The sequence below is a fragment of the Prionailurus viverrinus genome, chromosome B2 (assembly GCF_022837055.1).
Source record: "Prionailurus viverrinus isolate Anna chromosome B2, UM_Priviv_1.0, whole genome shotgun sequence".
NCBI classification, from domain to species: Eukaryota; Metazoa; Chordata; class Mammalia; order Carnivora; family Felidae; genus Prionailurus; species Prionailurus viverrinus.
The window spans coordinates 135,477,061-135,492,943 of record NC_062565.1 but is presented as its reverse complement, the minus strand read 5'-3'; the positions used below and the strand labels follow the sequence as shown (position 1 = coordinate 135,492,943).

At 38.0% G+C, this 15,883-nt stretch overlaps 1 protein-coding gene across 2 annotated transcripts in view; it reads left to right on the top strand.

Annotated features, from left to right (window-relative positions):
• The first annotated feature begins 2,660 nt into the window (after positions 1-2,660).
• LATS1 (large tumor suppressor kinase 1) overlaps positions 2,661-15,883 on the top strand; it is a 32,612-nt gene continuing 19,389 nt past the window's right edge. For both annotated transcript variants that reach the window (XM_047859397.1, XM_047859398.1), the window contains exon 1: positions 2,661-3,143. In XM_047859397.1, coding sequence (XP_047715353.1) covers positions 2,802-3,143 — 342 coding nt within the window. In that variant the 5' untranslated portion in view covers positions 2,661-2,801. The remainder of the gene's footprint in view (positions 3,144-15,883) is intronic.

Genomic DNA, 15,883 nt, shown 5'->3' with positions numbered 1-15,883 from the left:
TTTTATTTTTATTTTTTAACGCTTATTTATTTTTGAGAGAGAGAGCGAGAGCGAGCAAGCACGAGTGGGGAAAAGGCAGAGAGAGCGGAAGACACAGAATCAGAATCCAAAGCAGACTGCAGCTCTGAGTTGTCAGCACAGAGCCCGACATGGGGCTTGAACCCACGGACTGTGAGATCATGACCTGAGTCGAAGTCCGACACTTAACCGACTGAGCCACCGAGGTGCCCCTAAAGTTGATTTTTTTTAATGTGTATTTATTTATTTTTGGGAGAGGGAGTGTGGGGAGAGAGGGAGACAGAGAAACTGAAGCAGACTCCACACTGTCAGTGCAGAGCCCAATGCAGGGCTCCAACTCATAAACCATGAGATCATGACCGGAGCTAAAGTCAGAAGCTTAATCGATCAAGCCGCCCAGGCACCCCCATAATCTAATTTTAAAATGGCTTTGTTTTATGTATAGTTTTGAAACTTGCCCTTTTTGCTTAAGAATATATTATGGGTGTCTGTTCTTGTCAGTACATTTAGATAGAATTGCATCATTCTTTTTACCAGGTACCCCGTCACATATCGATGTGCTGTGACTTGCTCCAGCAGTTGCTGATGAGCATCGGGATTGATAGCATGTTTTGCCGTTATAGATGGTGTTGCAAGGAACACGCTTCATCTTCGAACACTTGTGTTCCTTTAGTTGTATTGCATTTTTCCTAATCCTTATTCAAGCCTTAACTTAAACCATGTTACTCCAACCATTTTATGCCTCAGGAGACAGTTTTTGAGAGAAGTAAATGCATGAGTTCACGTTGCCAAAATTAACAGAACAGGTGCTTGAATAATTTTTTTTGCTTTTCCATTACTCTTCTCACCTCTGGGATTTTGACAAGCTAGAGTATATCCAGAAGAACATGGCTAGAATTAGAGAACATTTAAAGGAATTGGGGATGTTTAGAAGACACATGTTTATCGCTCATTTGTCAATGTATACATTCATTGTATGTCACTCGCTGTGTGTCAGGCAGGCTCTGATTATCAGTGGTGAACAGACTGGTTATGAGGTAAATAAGGTCTTCTATTCTCAGGAGATAAACAATTAACAACTAAACAAGTAAAATAATTTTAGATAGTAATAAGTACTATTAAGAAAATAGGATAATTAGGTTACCAGAGAAAGGGTGGGTGAAAAGGTGACATAGGGTTGAGCCCTAAATGACTAGAAGGATGTGTCTGTATCTGTCTGTAGAGCTTTTTGTGTAACGTGAATGGTGATTACATTTATAAGAATGGAAATGGGGTACCCAGCTGGCTTGGTGTAGCATGTGACTCTTGATCTTGGGATTGTAAATTCGAGCCCCATTTTGGGTGTAGAGATTACTTAAAAATATATAAGAATAGAAATAGGCTCCTAATATGTGATAATCAGCAATGTTTCACATCCCAGTGGTACCACTTACAAACTGTTTTAGCCAAACTCTCTGAACCTCAGTTTCCTCATATACAAAGTAAAGATGGTAAACCTGCTGCTTCACAGGGTGTTAGGATGATGGTTAAGTAAGGATGTAGGCAGAGGTGTTTAGCACCACCAGCCCATTACAGGCTCTAGTATGCGCTGAGTGGGATTTCATGATGTTCCACAAAAGAAAATATCTCTAACACTTGATGCAGGTCACAAGTGGAATGGCTTTTTTGCATTTAGTGATTTCCCTATCAGTGAGGACATTTAAGTAGACTTTAGATGACTGCTCTTCCAGTGTGTTTTAGAAGACATTCATCCTTAAGTGAGGAATAAGACAAATTGTCCATGGAGGTCCTTTCCCCCATCCAGCACTAATAATCTTACTGTCTCTAGAGTCCCAGTCCACAGTTTGGGAAATACACCTAAGTATCTGTTTTTGAAGTGTAAAGGTATCTTTTGGACTACTGGCTTAAAAACTTTTAAAGCAACAATAGTACCCTTTCTTCTAAAGAAATCTTATACTTGAAGTCTAATTTGTAAAATCTAGAATCATAGCTGCAAGGTGAAATTGATGAGAGGTTGTCCATTGTATTATTCTCTTAGTAATCCCTTATATCTGTATATACTTTTTTTAATGTTGATTTTTGAGAGAGAGAGAGAGAGAGAGAGACTGAGGCAGAGCATGAGCGGGAGAGGGGCAGTGAGAGAGGGAGACACAGAATCCAAAAAGCAGGCTCCAGGCTCTGAGCTATCAGCATAGAGCCCAATGTGGGGCTCGAACTCGTGAATCATGAGATCATGAGCTGAAGGTGGCCACTTAATTGGCTGAGCCACCGAGATGCCCCATTTGTATATACTTTATATGCTTACTAAGCACACTTTTTTTTTTTAAGTTTTTAATTTATTTAAGTACTCTCTACACCAAACATGGGGCTCAAATTCAGTGACCCTGAGATCAACAGTCACATGCTCTTCCAACTGAGCCAGCCAGGCACCCCAGCTAAGCACTCTTAAAATTACATTTTATCACCACAACCAGTACTTGAGGTGATTTTATAGATTAACTAACTTGTTGCATCCATCCTTAATGGAGCCAGAATTATAACACAGGTCTCTAACTACTAAATCAGTGTTTTCTCCCCAAATACATGGTACTGCTTTATTAATCATTTTATACCTTTTATTTATTTTTCTTTTATAGGGTTAATTATTTCAATTGTAAAGAATTTCATCATTCCTGGCGACTTCTGCTAAGGATCTTTTTCAGTTTTGCTCAAGAGAAAGCTCTGGATCTATCAAGTAGCTCTTAAAGAAGTCCTTCGTGTGGGTTATAAATATAGATGTTTTCATGAAGAGGAGTGAAAAGCCAGAAGGATATAGACAAATGAGGCCTAAGACCTTTCCTGCCAGTAACTACTCTGGCAGTAGCCGGCAAATGTTGCAAGAAATTCGGGAATCCCTTAGGAATTTATCCAAACCATCAGATGCTGCTAAAGCTGAGCATAACATAAGTAAAATGTCAACTGAAGATCCTCGACAAGTTAGAAATCCACCCAAATTTGGGACCCATCATAAAGCCTTACTGGAAATTCGAAACTCTCTACAACCGTTTGCAAATGAAACAAGTCGGAGTACTTCAGAAGTTAATCCACAAATGCTTCAAGATTTGCAAGCTGCTGGATTTGATGAGGTAGGAATTTTTAAAAAGAAAAGAAAGAATTTTTCTTATCTTACACTACTACCTAACACTTTTTAGGTGATCTTCTGGCAAAATAATTCCTTTGAGACAATTTAACTATGTATACGAATTTGCATACTCTGTCAGCAAAGAATGTTGTTTACAATTCCATTAATTAGTAAAACAAAATCAAATAACTATCTCTTTAGTTTTCTCTGTGGTTTCTGGGACTTAAAAGGTCAAGTCATGAAGTCAGAATGTAAGTGCTGTTGAAGAAAGCCACAGGGGAAGACAGAGTAGGTAGGGACTTCTCTGCCTGCAGTAGGAGCTTTGGGGAGCTGTGTAGAAATGACAGCTCGAAACATTTGAAGTTAAAGTTTGTACTACAGAGAAAGAAGTATAATCAGGGTTTCATTAAGCAGCGATGTTCACATCACATTCAGGCCCACATTCACAAAACTAAAAATTTACATGTTGCTCAATCTGCTGGAATTTAGAAGTTTTATTTTGTTTTGTTCTATTTCATCTTTTATTTTTTAATTTACATCCAAGTTAGTTAGCATATAGTGCAATAATGATTTCTGGAGTAGATTGCAGTGTTTCATCCCCTATGTATAATACCCAGTGCTCATCCCAACAAGTGTCTCCCTCAATGCCGCTTACCCATTCAGTCATGCCTCCACCCTCAACCCCTCCAGCAACCCTCAGTTTGATATTTATATTTAAGAGTCCCTTATGTTTTGTCCCCCTCCCTGTTTTTATATTATTTTTGATTTCCCTTCCCTTATGTTCATCTGTTTTGTATCTTAAATTCCACATATGAATGAAGTCATACGATATTTGTCTTTCTCTGACTAATTTCACTTAGCATAATACCCTCTAGTTCTATCCACGTTGTTGCAAATGGCAAGATTCCGTTCTTTTTGATTGCCAAGTAATGCTCCATTGTATATATACATGCCACATCTTCTCTATCCACTCATCTGTTGATGGACTTTTGGGCTCTTTCCATACTTTGGCTATTGTCGATGGTGCTGCTATAAACATTGGGGTGCATGTGCGCTTTCAAAACAGCACACTTGTATCCCTTAGATAAATAGTAGTGCAATTGCTGGGTCATAGGGTAGTTCTATTTTTAGCTTTTTGAGGAATATTCATACTGTTTTCCAGAGTGGCTGCACCAGTTTGCATTCCCACCAGCAGTGCAAAAGAGATCCTCTTCCTCTGCATCCTTGCCAACATCTGGTGTTTCTTGTGTTGTTAATTTATTTTATTTTATTATTTCTAAAAAAGTTTTTAATGTTTATTTTTGAGAGAGACAGAGTGTGAGTGGGAGAGGGGCAGAGAGAGAGAGAGAGAGACAGACAGACAGACAGACAGACAGAAGCAGGCTCCAGGCTCTGAGCTGTTAGCACAGAGCCCGACAGGAAACTCCAACCTATGGACTGTGAGATCATGACCTGAGTCAAAGTTGGATGCTTAACCAACTGAGCCACCCAGGTGCCCCTCCTGTGTTTTTTTTTTTTTTTTAATTTTTTTTAATGTTTATTTATTTTTGAGACAGAGACAGAGCATGAACGGGAGGAGGGTCAGAGAGAGAGGGAGACACAGAATGGGAAGCAGGCTCCGGGCTCTGAGCTGTCAGCACAGAGACCAACATGGGGCTCGAACTCACAAACCGTGGGATCATGACCTGAGCCAAAGTCGGAAGCTCAACCAACTGAGCCACCCAGGCGCCCCAGAATTGTGTGTTGTCAATTTTAGCCATTCTGACTGGTGTGAGGTTGTATCTCATTGTGGTTTTGATTTGTATTTCCCTGATGATGAGTGATGTTGAGCATTTTTTTTATGTATCTGTTAGCCATCTGGATGGCTTCTTTGGAAAAGTGTCTATTCATGTCTCTTGCCCATTTCTTCACGAGATTATTTGTTTTTTTGGGTGTTGAGTTTCATAAGTTCTTTATAGATTTTGGATACTAACCCTTTATCTGATACGTCATTTGCAAATACCTTTCCCATTGCATCCGTTGCCTTTTACTTTTGTTGATTGTTTCCTTTGCTGTGCAGAAACTGTTTATCTTGATGAGGTCCCAATAGTTCATTTTTGCTTTTGTTTCCCTTGCCTCTGGAGATGTGTTAAGTAAGAAGTTGCTACAGCTGATGTCAGAAAGGTTTTTGCCTGCTTTCTACTCTAGGATTTTGATGGCTTCCTGTCTTACATTTAGGTCTTTCATCCATTTTGAGTTTATTTTTGTGTATGGTGTAAGAAAGGGGTCCAGGTTCGTTTTTCTGCATGTCGCTGTCCAATTTTCCCAACACCACTTGCTGAAGAGACTGTCTTTATTTCATTGAATATTCTTTCTTGCTTTGTCAAAGATTAGTTGGCCATACGTTTGTGGGTCCATTTTGGGTTCTCTATTCTGTTCCATTGATCTAAGTGTCTGTTTTTGTGCCAGTACCATACTGTCTTGATGATTACAGCTTTGTAATACGTCTTGAAGTCCGGGATTGTGATGCCTGCAGCTTTGGTTTTCTTTTTCAGGATTGCTTTGGGTATTCAGGGTCTTTTGTGGTTCCATACAAATTTTTGGATTGTTTGTTCTGGCTCTGTGAAGAATGCTGGTGTTACTTTGATAGGGATAGCATCGAATATACAGATTGCTTTGGGTAATGTTGATATTTTAATAATATTTGTTCTTCCTATCCAGGAGCATGGAATATTTTTCTTTTTTTGTGTGTGTCTTCAGTTTCTTTCATAAGCTTTCTATAGTTTTCAATGTATAGATTTTTCACCCCTTTGGTTAGGTATATCCGTAGAAATTTTATAGTTTTTGGTGCAATTGTAAAGGGATGGATTCCTTGATTTCTCTTTCTGCTTCTTCATTATTGGTGTATAGAAATGCAACCAATTTCTGTACGTTGATTTTATATTCTGTGACTTTGCTGAATTCATGGATCAGTTCTAGCAGTTTTTTAGTGGAATCTTTTGGGTTTCCCATATAGAGTATCATGTCGTCTGTGAAGAGTGAAAGTTTGACTTCCTTTTTGCCTATTTGGATGCCTTTTATTCCTTTTTGTTGTCTGATTGCTGAGGTGAGCACTTCCCAATACTATGTTGAATAACAGTTGCAAGAGTGGACATCCCTGTCGTGTTCCTGATCTTAGGGGGGGAAGCTCTCATTTTTTCCCCATTGAGGATGATGTTAATGGTGGGTCTTTCATATATGGCTTTTATGATCTCGAGGTATGATCCTTCCATCCCTACTTTCTTGAGGGTTTTTATCAAGAAAGGATGCTGTATTTTGTCAGATGGTTTCTCTGCATCTGTTGAGAGGATCATGTGGTTCTTGTCCTTTCTTTTATTGATGTGATATATCACATTGATTGTTTTGTGGATATTGAACCAGCCCTGCATCCCAGGTTGGTTGCATCCCACTTGGTTGTGGTGAATAATTTTTTTAATGTATTGTTGGATCCCATTAGCTAGTATCTTGTCAAGGATTTTGCATACATGTTCATCAGGGAAATTGGTGTGTAGTTCTCCTTTTTAGTGGGTCTTTTTCTGGTTTTGGAATCAAGGTAATGCTAGCTTCATAGAAAGAGTTTGGAAGTTTTCCTTCCATTTCTATTTTTTGGAACAGCTTAAGAGAATAGGTGTTAAACTCTTCTTTAAATGTTTGGTAGGATTCCCCTGGAAAGCCATCTGGCTTTGAATTCTTGTTTTTTTGGGAAATTTTTGATTACTAATTCTATTTCTTAATGGGTTATGGGTCTGTTCAAATTTTCTATTTCTTCCTGTTTTGGTTTTGGTAGTTTATATGTTTCTAGGAATTTGTCCATTTCTTCCAGATTGCCCATTTTATTGGCATATACTTGCTCATAATATTCTCTTACTATTGTTTGTATTTCTGCAGTGTTGGTTGTGATCTCTCCTCTTTTATTCTTGATTTTATTTATTTGGGTCCTTTCCTTTTTCTTTTTGATCAAACTGGCTGGGGGGGTTATCGATTTTGTTAATTCTTTCAAAGAACCAGCTCCTGTTTCATTGATTTGTTCTATTTTTTTGATTTAGATAGCATTGATGTCTGCTCTAATCTTTATTATTTCCCGTCTTCTGCTGGTTTGGGGTTTTATTTGCTGTTCTTTTTCTAGCTCTTTAAGGTATAAGGTTAGGTTGTGTATCTGAGACCTTTCTTCTTATTTAGGAAGGGTTGGATTGCTATATACTTCCTTCTTGTGACCACCTTTGCTGTGTCTCAGAGCTTTGGGCTGTGGTATTATCATTTTCATTGGCTTCCATATACTTTTTTATTTCCTCTTTAACTTCTTGGTTAACCCATTCATTCTTCAGTAGGATGTTCTTTAGTGTCCAAGTATTTGTTGTCTTTCCAAACTTTTTCTTGTAGTTGATTTCGAGTTTCATAGCGTTGGGGTCTGAAAATATGCACAGTATGAACACTTGGGGCGCCTGGGTGGCTCAGTCGGTTGAGCGTCTGGCTTCAGCTCGGGTCATGATCTCCCGGTCTGTGAGTTCGAGCCCTGCGTTGGGCTGTGTGCTGACAGCTCAGAGCCTGGAGCCTGCTTCGGATTCTGTGTCCCCCCTCTCTCTCTCTGCCCCTCCCCCACTCATGCTCTGTCTCTATCTCAGTAATAAATAAACATTGAAAATATGCACGGTATGATATCGATCTTTTTGTACTAGTTGAGGGCTGATTTGTGTCCCAGTGTGTGATCTAATCTGGAGAATGATCCATGTGCACTTGAGAAGAATGTGTATTCTACTGCTTTAGGATGAAATGTTCTGAATATATCTGTTAAGACCATCCGGTCCAGTGTGTCCTTCAAAGCCGTTGTTTCCTTCTCGATGTTCTGCTTAGATGATCTTGTCCACTGTAAGTGGGATGTTGAAGTTCCCTACTGTTACGGTATTATTGTCAAGGAGTTTCTTTATGTTTGTGATTAATTGATTTATGTATTTGTGTGCTTCCAGTTGGGGACATAAATGTTTACAATTGCTAGGTCATCTTGGGGGATAGACCCCTTAATTATGATAAAATACCCTTCATCTCTTGTTACAGTTTTTATTTTATTTTTTTAATTTTTTCAAATTTTGTTTTTAATGTTTATTTATTTTTGAAGGTGAGAGAGACAGAGTGTGAGCGTGGGAGGAGCAGAGAGAGAGGGAGACACAGAATCCGAAGCAGGCCCCAGGCTCTGAGCTGTCATCACAAAGCCTGACGTGGGGCTTGAACTCACAAACCGTGAGATCATGACCTGAACCGAAGTCGGACGCTCAACCGACTGAGCCAGGCCCCACAGAATTTATTTTAAAATCTAGATTGTCTCATAGAAGTATGGCTACTCTGGCTTTCTTTTGGCAACCATTAGCATGATAGATGGTTCTCTATCCCTTTACTTTCAATCTGATGGTGTCTTTAGGTCTAAATGGGTCTCTTGTAAATAGCATATAGATGGATCTTGTTTTCTCCTCCATTCTGTTGCCCTAAGTCTTTTGATTGGAGCATTTAGTCCATTGACATTTAGAGTGAGTACTGAAAGATACGCATTTATTGCCATTGTGTTGCCTATGTAGTTGGGAGTTTCTGGTGATGTTCTCTGGTCCTTTCTAGTCTTTGTTGCTTTTGGTTTTGTTCTGTTTCACCTTTTCTACCCTCAGGAGTCCCCCCTTAAAATTTCTTGTAGGGCTGGTTTGGTGGTCAGGAACTCCTTTAGTTTTTGTTTGTCTGGGAAACTCTTTATCTCTCCTTCTATTTTGTTTTTGTTTTTGTTTTTTTTTTAAATTTTTTTTTTTAACATTTATTTATTTCTGAGACAGAGAGAGAGACAGAGCATGAATGAAGGAGGGCCAGAGAGAGAGGGAGACACAGAATCCGAAACAGGCTCCAGGCTCTGAGTGGTCAGCACAGAGCCCGACACAGGGCTCGAACTCACGGACTGCAAGATCATGACCTGAGCCGAAGTCGGAGGCCTAACCGACTGAGCCACCCAGGCGCCCCTCTCTCCTTCTATTTTGAATGATAGCCTTGCTGGATAAAGAATTCTTGGCTGCATATTTTTCTAATTCAGCACAATATATCCTGCCACTCCTTTCTGTGGATAGGTCTGCTGTGATAGATCTGTCTTCCCCTGTAGGTTAAGGACTTTTTTTCCCTTGCCACTTTCATGATTCTTTACTTGTCTGTCTGTTTTGTGAATTTGACTATGATATGTCTTGTTGATGGTCAGTTTTTATTGAATCTAATGGGAGTTCTCTGTGCTTCCTAGATTTTGATGTCTGTCTGTTTCCCCAGGTTAGGAAAGTTTTCTGCTATGATTTGCTCACATAAACCTTCTACCCCTTTTTCTCTCTCTTCATCTTCTGGGATCCCTGTGATTGGGATGCTATTCCTTTTTAATGAATCACTGAGTTCTCTTCTAAGTTTTACTTTAATGAAATTTCAGTTCATGTAAATTAGGCCAAGTCTTTAATATTTACCTTTAGAATTCATATTGAAAGTTTTTCATAGCATATATATATATATATACACATATATATATATACACATATATATGTATATATATATGTATATATATACACACACACACACACATACATACATATACGTATACATATATATTTTGTTTCGGTTATTAACAAAATTTATTTTGCATGATTACATACTTTCTGTGAATATTTTAGGTGGCAGAAATCATTTTGGATACAAATTGCCCATGGAAAATGTAAATGTGAATGAGCAAGTATTATGTTTTCCTTACAGTTACAGTAACTTTTTTTACTGATTATAAAAGTACCTATTCCTGTCAAAAATTTAAAAATGTAAAGAAGAAACAAAAATTATTTCTAGCTCCACTACATAAAGATAATTACCTTTAAAATTCTTTCTATTGTTAATATTGGTAACATTTTCAGATATCTCTAATGTTCAGAACTTAAGTATGCATTATAGTAAAGAATTTTAAAAGGGAGATTCCACTTAAACCACGGAGAAAAAAGATGAATCTTTCTGGCCTACTCTGTTCATCCATTTGATTAATATTGTTTACTATCATTTTTATGCTTACGGGTTCTAAAAATACTAAATTTGTACCTGAAAATAGAGAGAGAGAGAGAGAGAGGAGGAGAGGACCTGTGATGTTTTCCTGGTTAGTAGTTGGAGAATTAAGGAAATGGCTCACATGGAGTTTCTCCAGAGTACTTTTTCTCTAATCCCTTAGCCAGAAGGCAATCGTTGACCTTATTCTTTCCTTTTATATATTGCTAGGAAAAGAGCATTTAGAAAGTCACATGGCTATAAAGACTCTTAAGTAGTAATGAGTTATGTCAGAGAAGTCACCTTAGTAGCTATGTATTTCTTACTGTGTGTGAACTATTCAGTCAGCAGAATGAGTCATATCGAACATGGTCTATTCCTTTAAGGAACTTAAAAATTCTTTCTGTAATGTAAACTGTTTTCAGAAATCTAAAGCATTAGTTAATGCTCTATTTTTTTTTTTTTAGTGTAATTGGCATATAGTGTTATTAGTTTCAAGTACGTAACATGTTGATTTGACAATTCTATACATTATGCATTGCGTACCGTGGTAAGTGTAGTCACCATCTGTCTTCATACGTTGTTATTAGAATATTATTGAGTATATTCCTATGCTGTACTTTTTCTCTTCATGATTTACTTATTTTATAACTGGAAGTGTGTACCTCTTGTAGCTCTTTATCTATTTTGCTCATCCCTTTACCCACCTCCTCTCCAGCAACCACCAATTCTCTGTATTTAAGAGTCTGGTTTTTTTTTCTTTCTTTATTCATTTGTTTCTTAGATTCCACATATAAGTGAAATCATATGGTATTGAGTCTTTCTTTGACTTAACTTCATTTAGGTCAATAGCCTATTCTTTATCTGTTGGCAATAATAACAATCATTACATTAACAAAGATATGTTAGCTTTATTACCACCACACGCTTCAAAATTGTCACCTTATTGACATTAATAATCCCTTAAGCAAAGTTGCTTTACTAAAAGCATTTAGGCATTTGTCAATCCTCATTTGTCCAAATAATGAAGTTAGAGCAGTATTTATCTCCATGGTGATATAGAGAATATGGTATGGCAAATTTTTTCTGCTGCCTCCTTGAATCACTCATTCTGATAGCCTCTCTTTATATTGAAGAATTTGTTTAAGTTTCTGACTTGGTGCTTTAAAATTTTTGTCCAGTTTTCACCTCACTATTTTATCATTTCATAAATCCTATCTGTTCCTTTACACCAGGTTCAAAGCTGTTGCAATTTTTTGAGAGTATGTTTCTAGTGGTCTTTAAGATTAAAACCTCAGGGGCGCCTGAGTGGCTCAGTCAGTAAGGGTCCGACCAGCTCAGGTCAAGATCTCACTGTTTGTGAGTTCAAGTCTGCTGTCAGCACAGAGCCTGTTTCGGATGCCCTGTCTCCCTCTCTCTCAGCCCCTTCCCCACTCTTTCTCATATATAAAAATTTTAAAAAATCTCAAATATTTTGAGATTAAATTCTTTGTAGGAATAAATGTTAAACAGGATTGATGCATTCTTGGAGTATGTAAATATATAATCAATGGGGTGTATTTTTGCTTCTAAGCATGAAAAAAACCATAGTAATGTGGACACAATGTTTCCTATCACATGAAACTTCTATTCCAAAGTTACTGATATGAGAGTGCTCTTTTTCACACTGGTACTAACACTCCACTTTTGGGACTTTGGTCAATACTGTTAACAGATGTAAAAAATATTTTGACATATAGCAATAACTTTTCAAAAGTAAAAGCCAGCATAATAATCACCAGCTAAAATTCTAGTGTAATTAACGAGAATATGATTCCCACAATATTGAAAAAGCATGTTGGGTGCCAGTTTTTCTTACCAAGTGAGATGACACTGCTGTGGGAGAGTAGCATGAATATAGTTCATTTGGCCTAACCAGTTTTATTTATTTATCTTTCTTTTCTTGTACTTATTTATATTTTTAAAAATATAATTTATTGTCAAATTGGGTCCCATACAACACCCAGTGCTCATCCCAACAGGTGCCCTCCTCAATGCCCATCACCCACTTTCCCCTCTCCCCCACCCCCATCAACCCTCAGTTTGTTCTCAGTATTTAAGAGTCTCTTATGGTTTGCCTCCCTCCCTCTCTGTAACTTTTTTTTTCCCTCTTCTCCTCCCCCATGGTCTTCTGTTAAGTTTCTCAGGATCCACATAAGAGTGAAAACATATGGTATCTGTCTTTCTCTGCCTGACTTATTTCACTTAGCATAACACTCTCCAGTTCCATACCCGTTGTTACAAAAGGCCATATTTCATTCTTTCTCATGGCCAAGTAGTATTCCATTGTATATAGAAACCACAACTTCTTTATCCATTCATCAGTTGGTGGATTTATTTTTCTTTGCAAATTTTTATTTAAATTCTAATTAGTTAACATACAGTGCAATGTTGGTTTCAGGGGTAGAATTCAGGGATTCATTACTTACATGCAACACCCAGTGCCCATCCTAACAAGTGCCCTCCTTCATCACCCATCTAGTCTATCCCCCACCCATCTCCCTCCATCAATCCTTGGGTTTGTTCTCTGTCTTTAAGAATCTCTTATGGGGGGGGGGGGAGTCTCTTATGGTTTGTTTCCTTCTCTCTCTCTTTTTTTCTCCCCTCCCATATGTTTATCTGTTTTGTTTCTAAAATTCCATGTATGAGTGAAATCATATGGTATTTGTCTTTCTCTGGTATTTAAGTCATTTCTCTGACTGACTTATTTTGCCTGGCATAATATACTCTAGTTCCATCCATGTGCTTGCAAATGGCAAGATTTCATTCTTTTTGGTGGCTGAGTAATATTCTGTTGTATACATATACCATATCTTCTTTATCCATTCATCAGTTGGTGGACATTTGGGCCCTCTCCATAGTTTGACTGTTGTTGATAATTCTGCTATAAACATTGGGGTGCATTTTGAATCTGTATTTTTGTATCCTTTATGTAAATATCTAGTAGTGCAATTCCTGGATCATAAGGTAATTCTATTTTTAACTTGAGGAACTTTCATACTGTTTTTCTTCCTTTCTTTTTAATGTTTATTTATTTTGAGAGCAAGTGAGCAGGGGAGGGGCAGAGAGAGAGGGAGACAGAATCTGAAGCAGGCTTCAGGCTTTGAGCTGTCAGCACACAGCCCAATGTGGGGCTCAAACTTATGGACTGCAAGATCATGACCTGAGCCAAAGTCCGACACTTAACCGACTGAGCCACCCAGGCGTCCCTAAGAATTTCCATACTGTTCTCTAGAGTGACTGCCCCAGTTGCATTCCCGCTAACAATGCAAGAGGGTTCCTCTTTCTCCACATCCTTACCAACACCTGTTGTTTCTTGTGTTGTTAATATTAACCATTGTGACAGGTGTGAGGTGGTATCTCATTGTGGTTTTGATTTGTATTTCCCTGATGATGAGCTATTGAGCATTGTTTCATGTTTCTGTTAGCTATCTGGATGTCTTCTTTGGAAAAGTGGCTATTCATGTCTTTTGCCCATTTCTTCACTGGATTATTTGTGGGGTTTTTTGGGTGTTGAGTTGATCTAGATTGTGGATACTAACCCTTTATCAGATACGTCATTTGTAAATATCTTCTCCCCTTCTGTGGGCTGCCTTTTAGTTTTGTTGATTGTTTCCTTTGCTGTGCAGAAGCCTTTTATCTTGATGAAGTCCCTATAGTTCATATTGACTTTTATATCCCTTGCCTCTGGCAATGGCAACGTGTCCAGTAAGAAGTCACTCCAGCAGAGGTCAAAGAGGTTGCTGCCTGTGCTAAGATTTTTATGGTTTCCTGGCTCACATTTAGGTCTTTCATCCATTTTGAATCTATTTTTGTGTATGGCTTAGCTAGAAGTTAAGCACTCCCTACTGATTTTTAATTCGGGGTGATTTGTATTAAAGTTGTACACAAAGTGAAACTTATTAATTCTTTTGTGTCTCACTACAAAATTGCAGAAGTCTGATTGGCATAAAATGTGATCACACTGTAACTTTTGTATCAGTTAAGGATTGAGTTTGGTTGCTTTTAACAAAAATCCAAATAGTAATGATTTAAACAAAATAGTGACTCAGTTTATATAGCTAGTATTGGTTCAGTCTCTTGAAGATGTCAGAACATAAGATTCTTAAGAGTTTCTTGAATTTTCCTTGTTGGTGGCATCATGCTCTAGCACAGATGTCGTATCTATTATCTACAAAACAGGATACAGGAAGTACCAGTACCTAAAATCAGGGATAGCAACACTCTTCCACAAATCCTTGTTTTTGTTTCATTGTCAGAATTGTCATGTGGCCACTGTAGCTATAAGGAAGACTTCTTCCAACAAAATCAGTAACTTTTTCCAAGAAAGGGAAAATGGATCTTGAGTAGGCAGCAAGTCTCTGCCACAACCTTTTTTTTTGGTTGGTCTCACCCTAGTCGTTTCATTAGGAGGGTTGTCTGTCAGCAGTCTGTTCACCCATTAGTCTTACTAAGCCATTTCTCACTTTAAAATATTGTTTGAAATACTAGCTCCTCTATGATAAGTAAATATGTGCCTCCCTCTTGAAAAAAGCCTGTCCATATATTTTGTGCATGTTAGTGTATAATTTAGGTTTACATGCAAAGGGCAAGGAGCAGGGCAGGAGGACAACCCATATCTGATCTCCAGTCCCTGTGCTTATGTGCTTTTACAGGTTTTCTTCTTCTTTTTTTTAAATGTTATATTTTTAATGTTTATTCATTTTTGAAAGACAGAGACCGAGCACAGTGGGGGTGGGGCAGAGAGAGAGGGCGACACAGAATCCGAAACAGGCTCTGAGCTGTCAGCACAGAGCCTGATGTGGGGCTCGAACCCACGAACTGTGAGATCATGACCTGAGCTGAAGTCGGATGCTTTAACTGACTGAACCACCCCCTAGTTGCCCTTCTTTTTTTTTTTTTTTTTTTTTAATGTTTAGTTATCTTTTGAGAGAGAAAGAGCACAAGCAAGGGAGGGGTAGAGAATCCAAAGCAGGCTCTGCGCTGACAGCAGCTAGCCCAATGTGGGGCTCGAACTCACCAATTGTGAGTTCATGACCTGAACCAAAGTTGGAAGTTCAACAACTGAGCTACCCAGGCACCCTACGTGTTTTCTTATTTAGTCCTCCCATCAACACTGTGAGTGTATTGCAGATGAAATTGAGCTTTGAAATGTTCAATAATTTTCCAAGGTTGATACAGTTCTAAAGTGGGCCACGCAATCACTGGAATGTATTTTTGCTTCTAATCATAAAAAACAAAAGCATAGTAATGTGAGGCTGCTGGAACGCAAACTCACTTGTTTAGTTCCAAACTCTCTGCTTTTTCTTCATACCATGCAGCTTCCTAAAGTCTTCATCACATAATTATATGCAGTCTAAGTGTTTTTTCTACCATTTGTTCTAGATATATGTCCTTGTAAATAAGGTTCTCTAAAAATGGAAGCTCTAAGGATAGAAGCAAAAACTAGCTCTTTTACTAGTAAAGACAGTGACAGAGGTGATTACTAAAATACTTTAATGATACAAAAGAGTGGCTTCCAGTATTTTGTTTGATACGTTTTTAACAATCTGACAGTCTTCTTTGTGTAAGGATGAAATTAAGAATGGGAAATAATCAGTTATGTTGCTGTGATTGCCCCAGAAATTTTAATATGTTACATAAAGGTGAAAATATTAAACA